Here is a 23,126-nt window from a genome sequence, read left to right as displayed (position 1 = left end):
TCCATTTTATTAGAGATGTCATATTGGCACATCTGGGGAAAACCCGAATCTGAAAGTTCCAGGTTTTCCCTAACCCAAAGAAAATCCAAAATCCAACCCCCGCACCCAAACGTCCATCACATGGTCCAATCCTCACTTTATTCCGACTGGAGACTTTCCCCAGTCACTCGCCTCCAGATGCAAGGTAACATGTCCGTGACTTTCCGAGAATGGAATGTTGTTGTGGCTAATCTTCCACTGCTCCTTGAAATCCCCTCCCAAATTCCCAGGCACTGAGTGTGGCAGCTCAAAGAAAAATGGCTTCAAAGCTGACATGTTTCTCCTCTGTTTCTTTTATTTCTTTTACTGGTACCTGTAAAATGCTAGTAATACAAGGTTGTTCTTCCTGCCTGGTTTCTGTTTAGGTGTGTGGGCTTGTGTGTTTTAGTTTGCTGAAGAATTATTTTTTATCTATATAGGGTTGCTACTGTTGCTTTGTACTGTTTGTGGGATTGGTTGGATTTTTTAAATCTCATCTTTATTATATGTATAAGTAACTCAAAGTGATAAACATGCATAATATTTTTCCCTCCTCCTGTTTTCCTCATAATATCAGCCCTATGAGGTGGGTTAGGCTGGAAAAGAGTGACTGGCTTAAAGTCACCCAGCCAGTTTTCATGTTTCAGGCAGGAATAGAACTCAGTGTCTTGGTTTCTAGGCTAGCACCCTAACCAGATGTGATGCATTTTTTTTCCTATTTGTGTTCCTGTTTTTGTTCATGCAGGTTATTATGGGGGTGTTCATGTTTTCATTTTAATATTTTACCTGTATTTTTATTTTCTGATTTTGTTTTGGTGGTTATTTGGAAGGAGGGGTATATATTGTGCTTATTTGCCTGTCCTAGTATCCTAAGTGCATTTGTACAATTTGAGGGCAGTGAAGCTGGGTATTTAAGGTGTGTATGCATATATGTGCATGTGTCCACATACACACACACAGTTTCCATTTTCAAGATAGTTTTTTATTGTGTTTTATGCTACATTTTTGAAGTCCATTTAGCATTTGGAAGTAGATTTTCAGGTCTGCTTTATATTTGAGGAGGAACTGCTAGGAGGGAGTTTGGAAGGGAAAAGAAGTTAAACTTGAGGAATGGTTCTGTTGATGGCTGGTATTGTGAATTAATGGGAGGTTTGCTATGTCACAAAAACCAAGATTTAGGGTTCAGACATAATGATTGCAAATTCACACATTTCACCAAGTCTCTATGGAGGAAGACTCAGTCTTTTCCCACATCAGAAATGGGGTTAAGGACAGTAGCGTCCATTACAAATCATAATTATATTAAAAGTTATGTGTATGGTGATAGCATAATCACATTCTGCAATTATACACTTGATTCACCATGTGTCATTTTATAACTTCCGCACGAAGTCCCATATTAAGTGGCTATCACTAGACTGCCACATTTTTCAACTGCCGCCCCCCCTTTTAAAGTTTTCTGATATAATATAACATAGAGAACTGTTTTAAACAGATTAGGATTGTTAGGTAGATTTGGAGAGTGAGTGAAGTGAGTAAGGGAGTGAGGAGCACATGCTTTATAAACAATAGTACATAAAGCTGAAAATGAAGCTGGGAATAGAGTCTGAAGTGATATCCAAATGATCCACTGTTGTTATAATTTATTTTATTGTATTTCAATAATTCATTAAGAAAAATAAAAGATGTGTAATATTGTTTCTTTGTCAGCAAGGTTTTAAATAAGTTATGACAATTGTTTGTTAATTTTCTTAAGGTTATCTCCGATTCTAAAATGCAGATGCAAAATGCAACACAGTTCCAGTTCTTTGAGGATGATGAAAGTGTAGAGCCACATACTGTCTTCATTGGTCCTATAGAAAAGTAAGAGTTAGTTCTACTTTTTGTAATTTCTTAACATTATATGACTTCAGCTTACTTGATATTTGTTTTTTTGCAGGTTGATAGTTTATCCGCCTCCTCCAGCAAAAGGGGGCATATCTGTGACCAATGAAGATCTTCATTGTTTAAATGAAGGAGAATTTTTAAATGACGTAATAATTGATTTTTATTTAAAGTAAGTTATATAGTGTCCATTTCATGTAGATAAATATATTGAGAAACCCCTTAAATATTAAAATCCAACATTCTCAGATAAGTAAAACCCTTGTTAGAACTAATCAAAATCACAAAGAAGAGGGTTTAAGGTTTTGAGTTCTCCATAACTCTTTATCTGGCACAATATTAAATGAATAAACAAATAGGTGAGAATGGGTATTTAAAAATGAAATATGGTGATCCGGCCATGTCAGAAGCCTCTCATTAGTCCTAAAATGAAGTTTTAACTTTTTTTGCATATCTTTTGATTAGTGATTTTATAATTTATGCACAGTGTTTCGAATGATTACTTTCCCATACTCTGAAAAAGCAAAATATTAGCTCTCAATTTGTCTCTTACCACAGTTGATATATTAAGCTTTTTCGGCATTGTTAGTGTAAGGACAAGGATTTGGGTTTGTTCCCTTGAAAAAACATTATTTAAAATATCCCCCCACCCAATGTATCATGATATTATTGTGGCTGAATAATAATTCAAGAAGCAAATCATGTTTGAGATTTATTAAACTAATATTGGAAATATGTTCTGAAACTTCTTTCAAAGTTTCACTGTATTTGGATTCAGTAATGTTGCCACTTCAGAGGCTATGGTCTGGTTGGAACGCAGAGGCAAAATAGTTCAGATTGTTCAAATAACAGATTAGAACTATTACTTTAAAAAACATTTAAAGCAAATTGCAGTTTGTGGTTTTAGTTTTTAACTTTGTGCTAAATATGTTGTGTATTCTCTGTTTCAAAATAAAGGTATCTGGTGCTAGAAAGGTTAAAAAAAGAAGATGCAGATAGGATTCATGTGTTCAGTTCCTTTTTTTACAAACGCCTTAATCAAAGAGAGAGAAGGAATCTTCAAGAAACTTCAAAGCTCACGTAAGTTTAGCTGAAAGATATTTGTAAAATTTCAGTTAGACAAACTTTGTCTAACAGAAAACCAGGTAGTCCGCGACTTACGACCACAATTGAGCCCAAAATTTCTGTTGTTAAATGAGATGTTTGTTAAATGACTTGTGCCCCATTTTACAACCTTTCTTGCCACAGTTAAGTGAATCACTGCAATTGTTAGTAACAGGCTTAGTAACTGAATCTGGCTTCCCCATTGCTTTTGCTTGTCAGAAGGTCGCAAAAAGTGATCACATGACCACCTGGGATACTGCAACCATCATAAATATGAACCAGTTGCCAAGCATCTGAATTTTGATCATATGATCATGGGATTGCTAAAATGGTTATAAGTGTGAAAAATAGTCACGAGTCACGTTTTTCAGTGCTGTTGTAACTTCAATCACTAAACAAACTGTTGTAAGTTGAAGACTACCTGTAATTATTTATGTAAAACCAATTCATGCAATTCAGTATGTTTTTGATTTGATGTTGGGATCCAATAACTACTAGGGATTCTACGGTAGGTTAGAAAACGTGCTTAAATGAGTTCCTATATGGAAGATTGGATATTGAATCAATCAATCAGATGCAAGTCTTGGTTGAGCTGGGAGAAACTGAAGGACTTCAGGTTCTTGAGGTTTATATATAAAATGCTAAACTAGATTGTAACAGATCATTATACAGCATCTGATGATTTATTTAATATAAATTGAGTAATATAGAAATGAACATAGCTATCAAAAAATGAAGGATACCAATCATATGCATGCATACTTTGACAAATTATTTCCAACTTTCATATCTAAATATACTTTTTGAAGTATATAGTATCTATACTCTTTTTGAAGTATGGATACTATTAAAATATAGTAATTAATAAATTATCATCAGAGATAGAAAAATCATACTTAATTCCTGAAATATTTTCTGAAAAATTATAAACACACTTCATTTCCTGTTCATTTGTTCACAGAATTCAGCAGAAACGGCACGGTCGAGTAAAAACATGGACACGACACGTTGATATCTTTGAAAAAGATTTTATTTTTGTTCCTCTTAATGAAGCGTAAGTAGAGTAATATGTAGAGCATCAGAATTTCATTTATATTGGTAGAATCCACACACTTCATATTATTTCTTTTAATAGTAATTATATATGGAGCATAATATATGAAAATAACTAAAAACATACTTGAGATTAATTTATATAATGGATGTGTAAGGTAAATTATAAAACATGGTTTACAAAACACAGTAGTTGTGTTCAGAACCAAACATACACATTCTGATGTAATATGGTGTATATGCCACTGGGACCTATGATGGAAAGATCCTCAAAAGCTCTAGCTCTTTTGATATTTTGCCTTTTGGTTTGCTGCCCTTTGCTCTAAGCATTCATTCTTCTTTCACATACAAAAAGGGAATTATTTAATACACACACTGATTGTTATGTCTCGCAGATAATCTCTAAAAGCAACAGTAGTGTTAATTGCCCTTGAGGAACTTGTGAAGCAGCATCCCACTGTGTACAGGGGAAAAAAATAAAATTTTCCTGCTCTTTTCCATTTCAAATTTGAGGGGGGCGGTAGAATGAGGTACAGTGACATGCCTCAATATACCTGACAGCTGTTCTAAACACCTTTGTAGCAAGAAGTAAACCATATTCCTTTCTCTTCCAGCTCTTAATAGGAAGACATTAAAGGAGATACATGCTCTAATTCTATTCTCGGGGACTGATTCATGATTAGAGAACAAAATATATCTGAATAGGCAGGCCTTATTTGCTGGCCTCCCATTTTAGTTCTAAAGTTAGAGCAAGACTAGAGCAGATGAACATGTGGTTTTTTGTTTGATGTGTTGAAATGTATCATATCAGGAAGAAGAGATAGGGTAGCATTGTGAAAATGTATTGGATACTGTTAGAACCTATTATGAAGATAACTTTTAAATTCCTTTGTTGTTCTTTTTCACTTGCAGTGCCCACTGGTTCTTGGCTGTCATCTGTTTTCCAGGTTTAGAAAAACCAATATATGAGGCTAATCCGTATTACCAAGAAAATGTATCTACACAGATTAAATCTTCCTCTTTAAATCAAGATAGAAGTGCTTCATCTCCTGTATGTGCTGAAATGGATTTATTACAGCAGTCTCCTCTAACAAGGAAATTGTTCTGCAAGAAACATTTTGCAGAATTAACGGACACAAACACAGATTCGGAGGAGAATGAACCATTATACTGCAAAAGAAACTCTTTTGAGAAAAGTGGCTTTAAAAAGTTAAATCATTTGAACAGCACTGTAGAAGAATTCAGGACTATGGAACCCATATGTCCTAAACATGATCTTAAAACTTCAGAGGCAAATGGAATGCAAAATGAACACAAAATTCATATCCAAGCTAGTGGTATGTAGTCTTGCCTATTCAATTTTGTTTTAGTAGCAGGAATTTTAAAAAGTACAAAAATGTTGTACTTTAGGAACAGATTGATCAACTGTAATTTAGAGCAGGGGTCGCCGACCTTTTGGACCTCAGGAACCACCAAACTCGTAATTTTAAATCCCAGGGAGTACTAACTGGTTCTGTGGGCATGGCCTAATTTGTGGGTATGGCTTGGTGGTCATGTGATTGGCTGGGCATGGCTTGTATGTGAATATTATAAATATTTATATAAATATTTAATTTTTTATTAAAAAAGAGCAACTTTTACCCAAAATCAGGCAAAGCAGGCAGGCAGATTGAGTTACTCACAGAATCACAGATTCATTCAGTGATCTATCTTATCTGCCATCGGCTAGTCTGTCGCATAAAATTTGCTTGCAAACTCATAGAATTTGCTAGCAAGCAAACTCACAAAATTAACTCACAACACACCATGTATGTAAATATTGAATTTTGTATAAAAAAGAGCAACTTTTACCCAAAAGCAGGCAAAGCAGGCAGGCAGATTGAGCTGCTCACAGAATCATTCAGTGATCTATCTGCCATTGGCTAGCTCAGTCTCAAATTTACTTGCCTTGAGTCTGCACTGAATAATAGAACCTTCAGTCCTAGGGGAGGTTCAGATGTGCTTAAAAGCAGAGCCCAAGATCTAAAGCTAGCTAGAAAGCAACAAATCCAACCATTTTCTCCTTCCTAGCTAATCTAAATCTCCCAGCACAGCAGAACACCTGATGGTCGGAAAAAGGAAAAATAGCAATTTAGCAGGCAAGTTTGGGTAAGGAGTGGGCAGGGAGGGTTCATGCAGGCCATGTGGGTGGTGCAACCTTGTGTTTCTGCACAGCCTGGATTAATTGCTTTGGGTGTGTGTGCTTTGGGGGTGAGATTTATCTGCGGCCCACCAAAATTTTCTCATGGCACACCAGTAGGCCACAGCCCACTGGTTGGAGACCACTGATTTAGAGCATAATATTTAGATTATAGATTAGGCACATGGGTATGTACACATAATGGCATTTCATGAACAAACCATTATAATAATAATACTTTATTTGCGGTCACAGACCAAAACACAAGTACAACAAAAGAAGAACATGGGAAAATTAATCATGAACAATTGGTCACCACTTGACTAAGGGGAATTACAGCGTTCTCCTCTGATGGTTACAGCTCTTAAAAAAAAATGGAAACCTGAGAAGTGATAGATATGAGGAGCCATCCCCTCGACTGTATACGAACAAATTACTAACATTGGGTCTAGAAGGGTCTGTTTCATGGAGAGACAGTAACTTAGATCTGTCTGTGTTATACATAGGGCAATATAAAAGGACATGCTCAACTGTTTCAACCTCTATAATGTTGAAGTGTGCTTAAGTCAGAAATTATCAAAATAGTTTGTTTTCCTACAGGTAGATTTATATATTTAAAATTATTTTAGGTTACCTTTATAAGCAATGTTCAGGTCAACCTTATGTTGGATTCTAGGTACAGAAGATCCAAAGCTTCTGAGATAGCAGGATTGAGAGGACTTCCACCTGACAATGCCTAGAAAATCAGTTGTGAATTAGAGTAAATATTTAGTCCATATTCAATTTCACAAAGTGGCCAGCTGGATGCACCTTAAGTTTAAGGACTGTTGTTCCCCATCAGCTAGTATTTAAGAAATGCTGATTATGATCTAAGAAGCAGCAAATAGTTGTCAGCATTACCAGCCACTTATCATCTGATTTTCAATGAATTGATTTGCTTTTAAAAGCATCCATAGTGCATAACAGTATTTCAACTGCTAGCAGTAAATCCTGTAAGTTTCACTATGGGCTGTATATAAACATCTGTTCTTCTGTTGGTTCCAAATTTACTTGCATTTAACTTCAGTGGATGATCTCAAGTTCCAGTATTGCATAGAGACAAAATTTTCTCTCTTTCTCTGTTACCTGTGTTATGTATACTTTTATATGATTATCAACTATCTTCAATCCTTTTTTGTTCCAGGCTAAATAAGACTCTATTGCTGCAATCTTTTTTCACAGCAGAGCTGTTCTAACTGCCTAAATTTCTGGATTGCCTTGTTGCATATTTTCTAGCTGTGAAATATCTTTCTTAAGCTTCAAAGACTGCTCCCAGTGCAATCTCACAATAGATTTCTATAAGATCACTATATCAACAGTTTTATTTTCATTTTCCTTCTAATAATTTTAAGTATTCAGTTTACCATTGTTATTGTGGCACATTGGATGGATATTTCCACTGAATTGTTCCCAGGAACTCTAATACCTCTTTCATCTAATCTTTCTCCTGAAAAATCTGTTCTGTGTCCTTAGTAACAAGAAAATCAATTTTCTTACTATTTCCCTATCTTCCTTTAGTATATCTTTAACATTTTTTGACATCCAGTGGCCTCCATGTTCAATTTCCGTTTCCAAATGCATTTCAACTTTTCATTGTTGCCTTAATTTCATTTGTCATGTACAAGGGTTTTGTTTTGTGTATTTTGCATCCTTTATCAGTTCTTTGCATATTATTTGGCTTTCCTCATTTTAGCAACATTTTCTGTTTTTTTTTTTTTTAAAGAAAGTCTTTTAAACTTTTAAACTCTGAATTGCTCATCCTATTGTAGCATTATTCTAGACTTGGTGATATTTTTCTGATCTGAACAGATAGTAACTTATTTAAGCAAGATTAAACAAATATGGAAGGTAAGGATAGTAAGGATATTAATATCCAAGATGTGTTAGGGTCCATTCTTAATTTGAGGTCTGTATTTTACCTTAGTTTCTCTTTAAGAGTTTTGAATAATGTCCAGTGATTGCAAAAAGAATTGGCCTTTTTTACATTTGCTTTGATCTATTTTTTTAAAAAAGTATATATGACCACCCATATGACATGTGACTTTTTTAAACCTTAGTTTTTTGCAGTAAAAGTTACTGCTGTATTTTAGGTAAATTGTCTACTTGCATCGATATTTCCAGTTGGTTCAGGCTTCCTTGGAATGTCATCTTTCTGTCTCAAGAGCCACGTGCTTTATGATTACTGAAATATTTTGTGGGATGGGATAGTACTGTCCTTCCCAGTGACTTTTGTCACCAATCTCTCCCATCTTTCCCAACTTCTCCAGTTCTGTTACCTTGGCCATAGGGAATAAACCTGCTTTCTAAGAGCCAGGAAGTCATTGCATCATGTATGACTTCTGTCCAGAGTCTGTCCAGAATCGTATAAATCAATAAAAGTTCACAAAATAGCCTTGCAGATGACTATGCATAGAGGGTTTTATTAGGATTTATTTTGAGAGATAATCAGTTTTCTTAATGCATCAGGAAGAGAGAGGGTCTAAAATCTTGACCAACTTGCTTACTGCCAAACTTGTATGGAACCTTAATTTGTTAGTCTGTTTCATTGCAATGTATAATAAAATATATGGCAACATATGGAAGAAAAGTAAAAGCTGATTAGTCTTGATCAATACATGATCATGATCTTGATATATCCTCTTTGGGGCTTGGGTGTGTCTAGTGTGACGTGGAGGCTTGTAGATACAAGTAGGGCTTGTGTAGGCCAAGGGTTTTCCAGTTTTCACATTATAGGTAATAAGAGTTATAAACAGTCAAACCATTCCTGAAATCCCAGACGTCAATTAAAAGGTATACTTGTTCATATGGAAAATGTGGAAAATTTTCTCACAGTAAATAATCAGAATTCTTTTCACAAGAAGACAGGCTGCTGCTGTGATCTTTCACATATTGAACTATTATTCTGTGCCCTTCTCACCATTTAATGTACTGTAGTTAGTAGTGATAATACCTCTTTTTTGAGAATTTGTTTTCTTGAAATATGGAACATTAAGGATGGAATTTATAATTGAAACTGCAGCCTGCTAGCCGCTTACATGGGTGTTAATTGCCATAAATTGCAAGAATCCAGGTTCCCAATAGTTATGGGTAAGGTTGCTGATGGTAATGGTTAATGAGGAAGTTTAAATTTGTCAGAACAAAACTAAATCCTTTTTAAGAACAATGATTTATGCTAAAATAAGTACTATTCCTTTGGAGATTTAGCTTTTTTGGCCTAGTTAATATAACATTTCTTTATGTTCTTTTCTTTATATTGTTTGTTAATCTTCATGGTTAATACAGATGGTTTACAGAAAATCAGGCTAAACTATAGCGAAAAATCTGCTGACAGCAATAAACTAAATGAAGATGAGCTCATAGATTTTTCAGAAGACCAAGATAACCAGGTAAAACATTTAAACAACATGGTTAGGTAACTATATTTTGTACACAGAAAAAACTTTTCCAACAATGTTTTAAAAATAGTGAAAACAAGTAGAATGAGTGTAGTAATCATTCTTTGAACAAATTGTTAAAATGATTATGTTTTAAAATATTGTTTGTTATGGGATAATTTGGGTTGAGATGATTTCAGTTGTGAATTTGAGAGATGTACACCAGGACGTTAAACAATAGTAATTGGCTGGGTTAAAAAGCAGTAATTGGCTGGGTTCAATTATGTTACTAAGCCATAAGATGGTTTGTTTGTTTTGGAGTTACTGTGTTGAATATAGCCATATTAGATAGCTGTACATAATTTTTTGCCTAAATTTGTCACTGGAAAACATTACGCATTGAAGGCAGGAACCAACTTTACATGGAATAGTTGTGTAAATATAGAACACATGTTAGTGTACAAAGATGGAAGAAATTATTAAGAATCCATTGTTTTGAAAAGGCAGGAGAAAGCTTAGGATTTAAACTTTGGTCTGACAGAGACACACATATAATAATGGGAGGGAGGGATGGAGAGAGAGAGAGACCAAGACTGAGACCGAGACCAGAAAGAGAGACATTAGACAAAGAGATTTGAATGTAAAGTAGGCTGATCATCTTTTTAAAAACTACAATAAAATTTTCTTATCAACATAATGTATTTAATGTATTTTGTTACTAGTAAATTGCAGTATATCAAGTTTAAGGGTGGTGATGGGGGTACACCGATGAGTCTTGTATGAAATCTCAAAAGAAGGCAGTATAGGTGGTCCTCAGTATTGGACCATTTGTTTTAGGACTGTTCAAAGTTATGATGATGCTGAAAAAAGTGACGTATGAAGGGACCTTGCAATTAAAACTGTTGCAGTTTCCCATGGTCACATGATCAAAATTTGGGCACTTGGTAACTGACGTGTGCTGCAGTGTCCCATTTGCAACCTTCCTAGTGGACTTCCAACAAGTAAACTCAATAGGGAAGCCAGATTTGCTTAATGACCATTTGATTCACTTCATGACCATGCACAAAAGTCATGAAATCGGACACGACTTACTTGGCAGCCCCATCACTTAGTGACTGAAGTATCAGTCCCAATTGTGCTAATAAGTCAAGGGCTATCTGTAATAAACCATGGTAAAACAATGCCAGCAAGGCATTCGATAAAGTCAGCAAGGCATTCAATAAAGTAGACCACAATCTACTTCTTAGTAAGCTAGAAAAACGTGGAATGGATAGCGCCACCACTAGATGCATTCGCAACTGGCTGGCAAACCGTACTCTAACGAGTAGTCCTTAATGGGTCTAAGTCTACATGGAGGGAAGTAAGCAGTGGGGTGCCACAAGGTTCCATCTTAGGCCCAGTACTCTTCAATATCTTTATTAACGGCTTAGATGAGGGAATAGAAGGAGAACTTACCAAATTTGCAGATGATACTAAGCTGGCAGGAATAGCTAACACCCAAGAAGTTAGGCTCAAGATCCAGATGGATCTTGACAGACTAGAACACTGGGCCATATCTAATAAAATGAAATTCAATGTAGAGAAAAGTAAAGTCCCACACTTAGGCAAGAAAAACCAAAAGTACACATATAGACTGGTTGAAACCAGACTCAATAGCAGTAACTGTGAGAAGGATCTTGGAGTCTTAGTGGACAACCAGCTAAATATGGGCCAGCAGTGAGCAGCCGCCGCCAAAAAAGCTAATGCAATCCTAAGTTGTATTAACAGAGGGATACAGTCAAGATCAAGGGAAGTACTAATACCACTCTATAAAGCCTTAGTAAGACCACACCTAGAGTACTGCATCCAGGGAAGTACTAATACCACTCTATAAAGCCTTAGTAAGACCACACCTAGAGTACTGCATCCAGTTTTGGTTATCACATTATAAAAAAGATGTTGAGACTCTAGAAATAGTACAGAGAAGAGCAACCAGGATGATTAGGGGACTGGAGACTAAAACATACAATGAACAATTGCAGGAACTGGGCTTGGCTAGTCTAGTAAAGAGAAGGATCAGGGGAGACATGATAGCAGTCTTCCAATATTTGAGGGGCTGCCACAGAGAGGAAGGGGTCAAGCTATTTTCTAAAGCTGCTATAGGCCAGACAAGGAATAATGGATGGAGACTGAACACGGAGATATTTAACCTGGAAACAAGGAGAAACTTTCTGACAGTGAGAACAATCAACCAATGGAACAGCTTTCCCTCGGAAGTTGTGGGAACGCCATCAGTTGAGACTTTAAAGAAGAGATTGGACTGCCATTTGTCAGAAATGGTGTAGGGTCTCCTGCTTGGGCAGGGGGTTGGACTAGATGGCTTACAAGGTCGGTTCCAACTATGATTATCTGTATCTAAGCTCTAAATTAGCAGACAGGTGCTTTGATCACTGTTTTGAAATAAGTAGCAAGGTAACAATTGATATTGCATTTTGTTTTATACAGTTCATTGGTGGAAATGTAAGGGTTTTGTGTGTGTGCACACACAAGCACATGCAAGCAGGCTTAGAATTTTTTACTCTTATCTTGGCTATGTGTTCATTAAAAATATTGCAGTCTTCTCTAATTTCGTCTCTGGATGGTACTTTCATAATCTTTTTCCCAGTACTATCCACTAGAAGGCAAGCTTTACCCATTTTTCTGATCACAAAAAGTGGGAATCCATGTTTCATTAGTGTATTTCCATAAAGACAGACTACACAGTTATTGCTATCAAGAGAAAGTTAGGGTTTACTTGTAAAGTTTTATTTTATTACATTTCTTCAAGTTTGCTAGGTGTGATTTTCTTTTCATTCATGTAGGCTATTGGCTATTACTCTTGGGTAGCAGCTGCCTTGTTCATATCAGTTTTTACAAAGATACAAAGAAAAGGAAATTTCTGCTTCTTATTCTTTGAAGAAGCCTCCACAATACAGGTTTAGGCATATCCTATACAGCAAAGAAGTGATGAAGTAAAGGCAATATGGCCTCAATCTTCAAAAAGACAGCAAGTATCTCAGATTCCTTTGGCTTGGTATCTTCTCAGTAAATGTAGCAGTCATTTTTGCATATATTTCCCAAACGCAGCCAGAAAGTAGATGTTACCTTTGACTAAACTGTATTCACCATTTACGGTTTGTTAACCATATGGCTAACCAGAGAATTTCTGCAAAATTAATCATCTTTTTAAAATTATTTGAATTTACATTCCCCCTCCCCCCCATAGTTATGTAATGATGTCTTACTGCAATGTTATGTGTTAATAGATATCTCAGCTGCTCAGTTTTATCTGCAAGATTAATTATAATAATGTACAAGATAGTGGCAGTAATAGCCCAAAGGCTTTTTGGATTTAGCTGTAGTCTGGTGTTGTATGCTTAAATTAAATATTTGGAAAAGAAATTGAGTTGTTAGAACTTTGAATTCATTTTCTCAGTTGTCTTTCTCACAGCTTGGTTTGCTTTATAAAAAACGTTTCAGTAATTGTACAAAGTTTCATTCTGCATTGCCAAAGTCTACAAATCATAATGTATTATACTACTGTCTGCTTTGACCCTTTTAATTTAAAGTAGTTAAGAAATCAAATTTTGTTTCAATATTAATTGTTTTAAATATCAAAGAGTTTATTTTGGAAACTCAGAATTGAAATCATAAAGTGCTTCAGTATCCTGGATAGAAAGTGATAATTGTTTGACTTTCAGTTTTTTAAATCATGTACTTTTTAAAATGAAATTCAATAATAGCTAGTTAGATAATGAAATTTCAAGTCCTTATAGTTTGAAACGTCAGATCTTTTTTAAAAAAATCAATCCAGTAAAAATAAAACCCAGCTACCACCTTACACAAATGAAAGCAGAAGGCCAGATCCACCTATAATTATATTTGTGGGCTGGAAATTGTGTTTTTAAAGTCATCCAGATCACCAGTTTTTGTCAGTTTGCAAAAAAAAAAAAAAAAAGCTTAAATATGATCTCTGCAACTAGATACACCCTGTTTGTTTTTCTATGTGATCTTATCTAATACTCTTCATTACGTACAGGTTTTTAGAATTGGGTTATGTTTTAAGGATGTGCACAAAATAAAAAAAATGTTTTTGATTTCAGCTTGGGGCCTAATAATTTGAGAAAATATTTTGAGTTAACAGTATTATAGTGAAAAAAAATCTGTACTAGCCTCTGTTTTCTATTTTCTTCAGAACAGAATTAAAAACCTTTTGGGAGTTGTGACCTCGGTAAACAGGGGGATGTGCAGCTAGTTACTCCTAATTCTTTTTACTCTAGGTTCACAAGAGTAGTAGTAGTCCATGCTGACTATTAATCAATTGCATATTTGATGAAGGGCTTGATTTTAAACAAATAAATAAAAGAATAAAATAAAAGAAACAATGGGAAAACATTTCATCTTGATCAAGTTTTCTTTTTGGCTTTTTCAGATCATTTATTCAATAAAGCAACTTTTTTTTCTATGCTGATGCTTTTGTTAGCACATAGATGTAGCAACAAAAGAATCGAATAAAAGTCTGCCACTGCTTTTTTGATTGCATAAATGATGTTATTCATGCTGTCAAACAACAGCAGCAGCTTTTTATTTGTTTAATGTTTACAAGAGAACAAATATGGCCAGCATGTACTCACACCCAAAGCTAAAAAAAAAAACAATAACAACCCCTATCCCAAACCACCAGAAAATACTTCTCAAATGAATGCTATTTCCCCCAAAGCAAAAGTTTGTCTGGTTTAGTTTTTATGAGGCATATAGCTGTAACCATCTTTTTTCCTCCCAGTAATTTTCCCCAGCATCATCTGAACCAATCTAAACTAACAGCAGTTAACTAGGAGCAACTATTGTCCTGGCTAGAATGGAAACTGACTGAAAAGGGGCAACTCCGTCATAAGTCATGAAATAGCTTTTGGGATGTTCCAAATAATACTATTCAAAGCACTGCATTTTGTTTCATGCTTGGATGATAACAGCAAATTTGGTTTTACCCTTGATTCCCCCACCTGTCAAACCATCAATTTCATAGTTGGATTGTTTCAAGACAATCCATGTCCCTGCTGTTCTGCATTATATTGATCATGTTAATTTCTACAACCAAATTGGCTGACTGATGAAATAAGTGTGCAATGTTGACTTATATCCAGTGTTTTAATTAGAAAGAGTCATTCTTCTGAAAGGAAGAAATCAATTTTTGAGCTAGTGCAAGAATTATTTTATAATAATCATATTTATGTGCACCTCCAAACGATAGATGTAAGCCACCCAGAATTGTTTTGGAATTGGGTATCCTCCAAGTCCAAATAATTAAAAGAAATGATAGATATTTGTATGAACCAAAGGCAAATTCAGATGCTTTTTGCCACTGTAATTGGGGAGAAAATAAGAAGTGGCTGTGGTGTTGCATGCATGCCTTCTAACTGCTGAAAAAGAATGAAATATTGTTGGAATCTGGGGTGTCCTTAAGATTTTACAAGATTGTAAAATTAATACTGTACTATGATATCATTTTTAAATTAGAGTTTAATCATGTATATGAAGAACTATGCATTTTGATAAACACTGATTTCAGGGTTAGTTTTCAATGCGTAAACTGTTATGTCCCCAAAGACTTCTTTAAATTGCTCGGTTAGAATCCTATGTGTATTGGGAGATGGCATTTGAGCAGAGTGTTTGAATACCTTAAATGAACTTCTGGCTTTTAAAAAAAAAGACATCAAAAAGCGAAAACATTTTTTTAAAATAGCTGTTTTTACTAATGAAATAATTATTTCCATGGTAAGAAATTAATTATGGAAATTAAATATTGGTCAATTTTTGATGACTTATTGTTACAGTTATTAATAGTATTAAGAAAAGGTAGAAGATGATAAATATGTTGGGATACTTTTATGTTAATGAATAATGCTTCAATGTAGCTTTTTGAAAAATGGAGGATAAGCAGATGCCAGGCTTGCAGAATCTACTTTATTTGTATTAGCAACTTGAGATTCTTCTCCCAGAGCAGATGGAAAAGACATATATTTCTGATCACCCCAAACTTTTTAAATCTCAAAGGTATATTTGAAGGGTAGAATAGTTAACATTTAATTGCTACTGTTGATAAAGTTTGAGGAAACTGAATTTCTGCCTATGTACTCCAGATCATGTAGTAGATCCCTATTTTTCTCATAATTCTGATTTTGGACATTATATTAAAATAGTTTTTTTTTCCTAGGAGAATAGTAGCGATGATGATGGTCTTGCTGATGATAACTGTAATTCAGAATTAGGACAATGGCATCTAAAGCCAACCATATGCAAACAGTAAGTTTTAAAGTAAGATATTTATAACTTGTATTCACTTCACATAAGCTATAAAGATGAAATGCCATCTTAAAAACCATTAAAATTTTTGCTCCCAAACTGCTCCATCATTTTTAAAATTCTTTCTAATTTACTTCTGTATTACAGGTAGTCCTTATGGCCAAAATGTATGTTGCTAAGTGAGACATTTGTTAAGTGAATCACTGCAGTTGTCAAGTTAGTATTACAGTTGATAATTGAATCTGGCTCCCCCATTGACTTTGCTTGTCAGAAGGTTACAAAAGTTGATCATATAGCCCTGGAACTGTCATAAGTATGAGTCAGTTGTCAAGCACCTGAATTTTAATTGTGTGATCATGGGGATGCAGCAATGGTCGCAAATGTGAAAAATGGTCATAAATCACTATTTTCAGTGCCATTGTAACTTCAAATGGTCACTAAATGAACTGTTGCAAGTAGAGGACTACCTGTATTGTTAGCTTTCAAAGTCTTTTTTGGAATACTAGTCTGAAGGGGAAACTGGACCAACTATTTGTTCCATCTGTTTTTCTTAACAGAAAACCTTCACTAAAATTTGTGCTTCAGTAGAGAAGCCTGGATCCAACTGTAATCTTCTGAGGAATAATAATCTAAGTTGTCTGGCAACTTTGATTAGCTGTGTCCATTGTAAATACATTCTTCATCAAATTGAGCTAAATTCAGAAAACAGACATAATTGATAATTATTATTTGATAAGATGTGAATTAATGTTTATCTTGAGAGTAGTAGAATAAGAGACTAATATCTCTTTAAGCTAGACCTTGGCCCAAGTAGTTTCTGAGAGATGGTTGTTTAGTATCTTACTCTCTGGCTGACATCTAAGAATGACTGGTCCATGGATTATTAGATCAGATGCCAACTTTTCTTTAAAAAGGGGAAGATTCTTTAAATATGCCAACATTTTACCTCAAATCTGTTCATGTTGCTTTTCTTTTCTTCCATTCAATTGTGATTGATTCTCAAAAACTACTTGGACAAGTCTCTGCAGTTTCCTTGGCAAGGTTTTTCAGAAGAGGTTTGCCATTGTTTTTTTCCTAGAACTGAGAAAATGATTTGCCTAAGGTGACCCAGCTGGCCTTGTGTCTAAACTAAAACTAAACTAAAACTCACTAAACTCACAGTCTCCTGTTTTCCAGCCTGATGCCTTAACTACTATATCAAACTGGCTCTCACTTTCATGTTTTTTATGTTGTAATCAGTTTCTTAATTTTTTTTTGTAATGGGAAGCTTGAATTATCATTAGAATTGCCTCCTTATATCCAAGAAGTTCCCTGACTGAGAAAAGAAGAATAATGCTGTTAAAGTTTTGAATAGATCAAAAATAATTGGGTGTAGAACAGAGAATATTTCTGAAGTCTTATTTTTCCAGATTCCATTTAGTGAAATTATATAGGTACTATAATTTGCAAGTTAAAATTGCATCTGTCCTCTTGGAATAATGTGGAAAAACAATTTATTCCTTTGTCGGTATTATTTCATATCACAGCTGTGGATATTTTTAAAATGGCTTAAAGAAGTGTCTCAGAATTGGGGTTGTAGCGAGTAGCAGCATCTCTCTGCTACTTAGTAAAATACCTGTATCTTTTTTGCAGGTTTCCTTGTAAGTCTGAGTAAAGATATTCCTACTTGAAGAATTGTATTAGACATATTTCAGTCAAGCAACTTATTTAAGCAGCCATGTGTTTCATTTTTTCAGTCTTACAAAAGTTCCACAAGAATTGTTTTTCAAACATACATAGCCCAGTCTGTAGTACTGTTCTAGACATTAATTTCGAAGTATTATATAGAATACAGGCCAAGAGACTGACTCGTAATATTGAACTATTTTTTTTCCTTTGTGAAGAGCTTAATAAATAGTCATAAGGTCTCTTGCTGTATAGGGAAGAATGTTAAATGTAGCTTTAAAAAAATGCTCAAATATCACTGAACAAATTTTTTTAAAAGTGTTTTTAAACTCTCACAGGTTGCAAAAATGTGTAGTTTTTCGGAGCTACTTTAAGTGTACCCATTTTTGTTCTATTTGGACCTATTTTTATAACAAGGGTTCCTACTCAGTATTGAATATAATCAAAGGCTAAATCTAATTATAGATCACCATGCAATTTTTGTAGACGTGATATTTGGATGAAAACAAAATTGAGTACCATACTTTATTCGTAATATGAACAGAAAAGGGTTCTTCATATCTGTGACCAAAATGATTTAATGTGACAGTATAGCAAAGAAGTGAAAACATACTGTATCTTTTTTAGGCCATGCATTCTGCTCATGGATTCACTAAGAGGCCCTTCCCGATCAAATGTTGTCAGAACACTAAGGGAGTAAGTAATTAGTCTCTATAATATTAAAATATCTTTCATGTTGGAATAATCAATACAAATGGTCTTCTCGTGCTTGTTTTATTTGTGTGTTGCAGGTATTTGGAAGTGGAATGGGAAGTAAGGAAAGGGAGCAGACGAAGTTTCTCTAAAGATGTCATGAAAGGCTCGAACCCCAAAGTGCCACAACAGAACAATTTCAGTGATTGCGGAGTTTATGTTTTACAGTATGTGGAGAGCTTTTTTGAGGTAAATGTTATGTTAGGGTTTTTGTTCTAACAAAAAGGGTTTTTTTTAAAAAAAAAATAAGTTGGTTAATTTGGTTTCAATATTTCATTTGTTTTACATAATTTATATCTTACATTGTTTTAAAAATGGCAAGTAATTGTTAAAATTACACACACACATATGCATAGTTAGCACAGTATAAACTGTGAATAAAATAAATACATAATGTCTGCCCACACAATGAAAGAGTTTTGGTTTATTAATAGTGATTTTGTAATATTTAAATAATAGAACTGTACAAATGCACTATTCGATTCATTCCCTATTCGTTTCATGCTTTGCCTATTGCTTCTGAAGAAGGCAAAAATATGTTTGGGGGTGTGGAGTGTCTTAAAAGTTTGTTTTCTAGAATTGAGCTCAAAAAAGGGAGAAAGGGTAAAATATTATCTTAGCTGTAGCTATGTGGGAAGACTTCTTAGTAGTCTTGATTGTTGAGTAAGACTATTATGAAATACTGATGATGGATAGAGCTGAATCCACAGAAAGGCGCCATCATTGAAACTTTATAAATGTGCATGAAGAATTGGAAAAAGTTTCAAATGTAACATTGTCAAGATTTTTAACTCCTAATGTTGTAATACTTTGTACAATGTTTTTATGCAGAAATTCCATGTAGGTGCTATTGTAAATCTATCTGTTTGGTTTCTCCCAGACTCCTATTCTAAGCTTTGAACTACCAATGAATCTAACAGACTGGTTTCCACGTCCAAGAATGAAAACAAAACGAGAAGAAATAAAAAAAATAATCCTGAATCTACAAGAACAACAAAACAAAGAAAAGAAGGGGCAGAAAGACAGTAATCTAACAGAGAAATATTTTCAGGAAAGAACAGAACAATTTATCAGCAACTGAATCTTTTGTCATTTGTTAGCCATACATCAATTTTTTTTAAAAAAAAGGGAAAAAAAGCACCCTGAAATTTACTTGTGTCTACCAAAACAATGGACTTCTAGTATTATCAGTATGTAAACTTACTGCTGAGGGCATAAATCCAGTTCCCCCAATGTACTAAGTAGCATAATCTGTATATATGTTGATTAGGCCAACTTTTTCCAACCTTTCTAATTATGTTTTTCACTACTTAGGAAACCTTTGTTATGTGTTTCTGTTTATAGAACTTAATAGCAAATTCTAGACACAAAACAAATAAAATATTTATAGGATAAATTGGTTAATTTTTTCTGTGTTAAGTAAAATTATCATTGAATATTTCCCAGTAAGACTTCTATATTGCATGGGGAATGCTTATGTAGAAAGGTAATCAAATTCATATTTTAATTTACAATTGCCATTACAAGATGTTCTGCTTCAGAAATGTGCAAAAAAAATTAAGAATGTGTCTAAATGCATTGTGTTTCTAAGGTGAATGGTTTGCATTTAAAATCCAAGTGCAGGCAATACAATATTCAGCAACAAATGCTTCAGATACTGGGAGAAGTAACTTCACAAGTACTTGGGAAATGCTGCTTTCTGATTGCAAGTGTTGCTCAAGCAGTATTTAATGGAGTTTCAAAGGTTGGTTTGAGTAGTTCTGTTAGATCCTCCTTTATTGTTTTATGTGGTTCCTGAATGTTGTTTAAATGTATTTTCACAATCCTTTCATTATAAAATTGTATTTTTTGTAAATGTAGCAGCAAATTGCCCACCTTAAATTTTCTGCCAGAATTCTGAATGTTGCATTCATGTGTGCTTTATCTATCTGAACCTTTTTTTAATGTATGAGTACTATTTTTTGTAACGCACAGAAAAACCAAAATATTGCTAGATGTCATTGCTTGCTTCTTACTTAACTAGAAGTCTCTAATAATTCTAAGTCATCTTGTTGGCATTATTTCCATGATGTAATTTGATTTTTAAATTGTGTAAAAAGACAATAGCCTTCTTCTACCCACTTATAAAAATCCAAAAGGAAGCAACTAGGTCCTACTGCATTTTAAAAAATACAAGATATTGCCCTCGCATAAGGGAACTGAAACACTTTTGCAAATATATTTGTTGAATAATGCCTTTGTTAAAAAGAAATTCTTCTTGTTGGGAAGGAGGATGCCTTTGATGTAATAAATGAAAAATATTGTAGATGAAACAGGCAATATTGCCATTGCAACAAACAATCCTTTTCACAGTAGAACATTCTATGTAGAAAATATTATATTTGCACCCAATTTTTACTATTATTATGTTGGTGGCACCTACACAATAGTCATATTTTGTACATGATCAGAGATTGCTTTGCCAAAGAAAAATTCCGAAGAATACATCGCTTTGGTCTGCTGCCCTGCATTTACTTTGTTTAAATCCTATAGACTTCAGTGTAACAATAATAGGATTGTAACTTAGTGGCAAAGCTTTCCATAAATTATTTTTAATAGATGCACAATAGTAGGGCTCTCATAACACTATCAGTATTAAAACAAATGAATTGAGATTATTTGTTCCCTCAAATTAACATAAAATCAATTCTTGGTATTAGAAAAGAAAGACAAACATTTATTCTACATTTTCCAGTCTATGTCTAAAATTTGTCCAAGTAGCAATAGAAAAGAGAAACAAGAATAAACAAGGGGTTGACAACAAATGTAATTTACTTTTTTATTTTTAGTGTTACTTGAACACATTGTAGAGAAACACTACATAGCAAAATGCACATTCTCGTGCAAGATTATTTGTTGCAATATTTGGATTTATATGAAATTAGATTTTGCTTTTGTTTTTATTAGGTTGCGGCCTATCCTAGTTTTTATTTGTTTGGTTCTGTTCCTGAGAATGGCCTGGAGCTTGTATTCCTTTTCAAGATGTGAAGAATGCAATGTTTCTCTCTTAATATTATGGTAAAGGATCATTTGTGCAGCAAGCTGATAAACATGTTGACAAAGATTTATTTTTTTAATAAAACATGGAAAACAATGGAAATGACCATGAGTATTTGTAATACATATTGTTTAGGTATATATAGGTGTGTTCTTAATAACAGTATTTAAAAATAACTTGTCCATTGGAAATGAATAAGCACCTAATTTCAGGTATTACCGGTAGTTAGATTGTTCTAGAGCTCTGTCCTTCTCATTTTAAAATTTACCTAAGGAAGAATATATTCATTATACAGTACTTACATTTATAAAAGATAAATTTAAATTTAAAAATATTAGGCTGTTTTTCTCCCCCAAATACCTTAAGATTTGATTTCTCCATCTTCCCTTTTTTGCAATCTTATACAAGCTTATTTGGGAGAAAGGTTTGTTAAATATTAGTAAGCCTTATTTCTGAATAAATTCATTCGATTGCATTCTTGCTTAAAAGTTACCGTATATGTTTTTATGATGGTGCAAGGGCACAATTCAGTTCACTATAAGGAATATGAATAAATGAATGTTTAGACAATGATATCAAGTGGCAGGCTAATTAGATAATATCTTGTATAAGTTTTCATGTTGGATAGAATAGCAGTCAAGAATTCTTATTAACGTTTTAGGTTACTTAGCATGAAAAATGTATGACTCTCTGGTAAACATTTGCTGGCAGCAGATGCAGAGATGACATTTAATATTCCCTTGTGGTATTCTTTAATTTTCTTACTGAGGGATTGCTAGCTGAAATGAACAGGATATTAAGGGAATGTTCTAAATCTAGAATATGTTATCCCAGCGTACCAGTTTGTTTTTTCTTATTTAGATGTCATCTTATTTAGATGTCTACCTAAGAGTTCATTCTTTTCAAAGGAGAAAAAATTACTGCAAATGGATAAAATAACATCCTGTCTTGTAAAAGTTGCCTTTAGTGATGTATAAAAAGACTTAAACAATATTTCCAGTATTTTCTGTTTCAGTATCTAATTCCATATTTTTCATTTTCCATATTCATTTACTACTGGGATTTTGCAAGCTGAATGTTGTTGCTTCGTTCTCTAAAGATTATCCATTAAAGCATAGGGGGAGGGAATAATGTGATACATGTTATTTTAAATTTTTCCATTTCAAATACATAGTTTGATGTCTCGAATCTAGTTGTAGATGTGTGGAGGAAATTGACCCTATACTAATTTATTTCTTTCATACCTGCTTGCATCTGTTGTGCAGTCAGTTTTGAGATAAGAAGCGTATAAAGAATGTCATGCTTACATAATGAAACAGTATAATCCAATAATATTCTTATTCCTATTTTTACAGATGATCACCAAAATGAAGCTTTTATTTTACTCATCTGTGACTTCCCATGGTTGAGTTGTTTTTACACTGTGCTTTAGCAACTCTTCAAGCAAAATACTAGCTTTTTTTTTTCCAGGAAATTTAATTTTATTGAATTGCTAATTTTGCTGCATTGCTCTTCTCCAGCAGGAAAGATCAGGAGCTATATTTCACTCCTGCATTTTTTCTGCAGTTAAATCTTTACTAGAAAGAGACATTCTCTTTCATTATACATGTTGCTTGTGATTTTTCTCAATCAGCATGTTTATTGCTAATGATGTTGAAAAAGCTATGTACTCTTTCCTACTAGTTTTATCTTGTTCTAA

The 23,126-nt window shown here is 33.9% G+C and overlaps 1 protein-coding gene across 4 annotated transcripts in view; it reads left to right on the top strand.

Moving 5' to 3' along the window:
* The window catches only part of SENP6 (SUMO specific peptidase 6), an 85,512-nt gene extending 63,989 nt beyond the window's left edge, over positions 1-21,523 (top strand). For 3 of the 4 annotated variants that reach the window (XM_026695132.2, XM_087915188.1, XM_087915204.1), the window contains 10 exons: positions 1,775-1,881; positions 1,958-2,074; positions 2,860-2,982; positions 3,968-4,060; positions 4,972-5,396; positions 9,560-9,663; positions 15,884-15,972; positions 18,265-18,333; positions 18,429-18,579; positions 19,271-21,523. In XM_026695132.2, coding sequence (XP_026550917.1) covers positions 1,775-1,881; positions 1,958-2,074; positions 2,860-2,982; positions 3,968-4,060; positions 4,972-5,396; positions 9,560-9,663; positions 15,884-15,972; positions 18,265-18,333; positions 18,429-18,579; positions 19,271-19,471 — 1,479 coding nt within the window. In that variant the 3' untranslated portion in view covers positions 19,472-21,523. The remainder of the gene's footprint in view (positions 1-1,774; positions 1,882-1,957; positions 2,075-2,859; positions 2,983-3,967; positions 4,061-4,971; positions 5,397-9,559; positions 9,664-15,883; positions 15,973-18,264; positions 18,334-18,428; positions 18,580-19,270) is intronic. The other variant, XM_087915198.1, reaches the window with a different exon arrangement.
* The last annotated feature ends 1,603 nt before the right edge of the window (positions 21,524-23,126 follow it).

The sequence above is a fragment of the Pseudonaja textilis genome, chromosome 1, assembly GCF_049901715.1.
Source record: "Pseudonaja textilis isolate UNSWEBS1 chromosome 1, rPseTex1.2, whole genome shotgun sequence".
NCBI lineage: Eukaryota > Metazoa > Chordata > Lepidosauria > Squamata > Elapidae > Pseudonaja > Pseudonaja textilis.
Note: the sequence above shows the minus strand (reverse complement) of the source record. Positions and strands in the feature narration are given on the sequence as shown.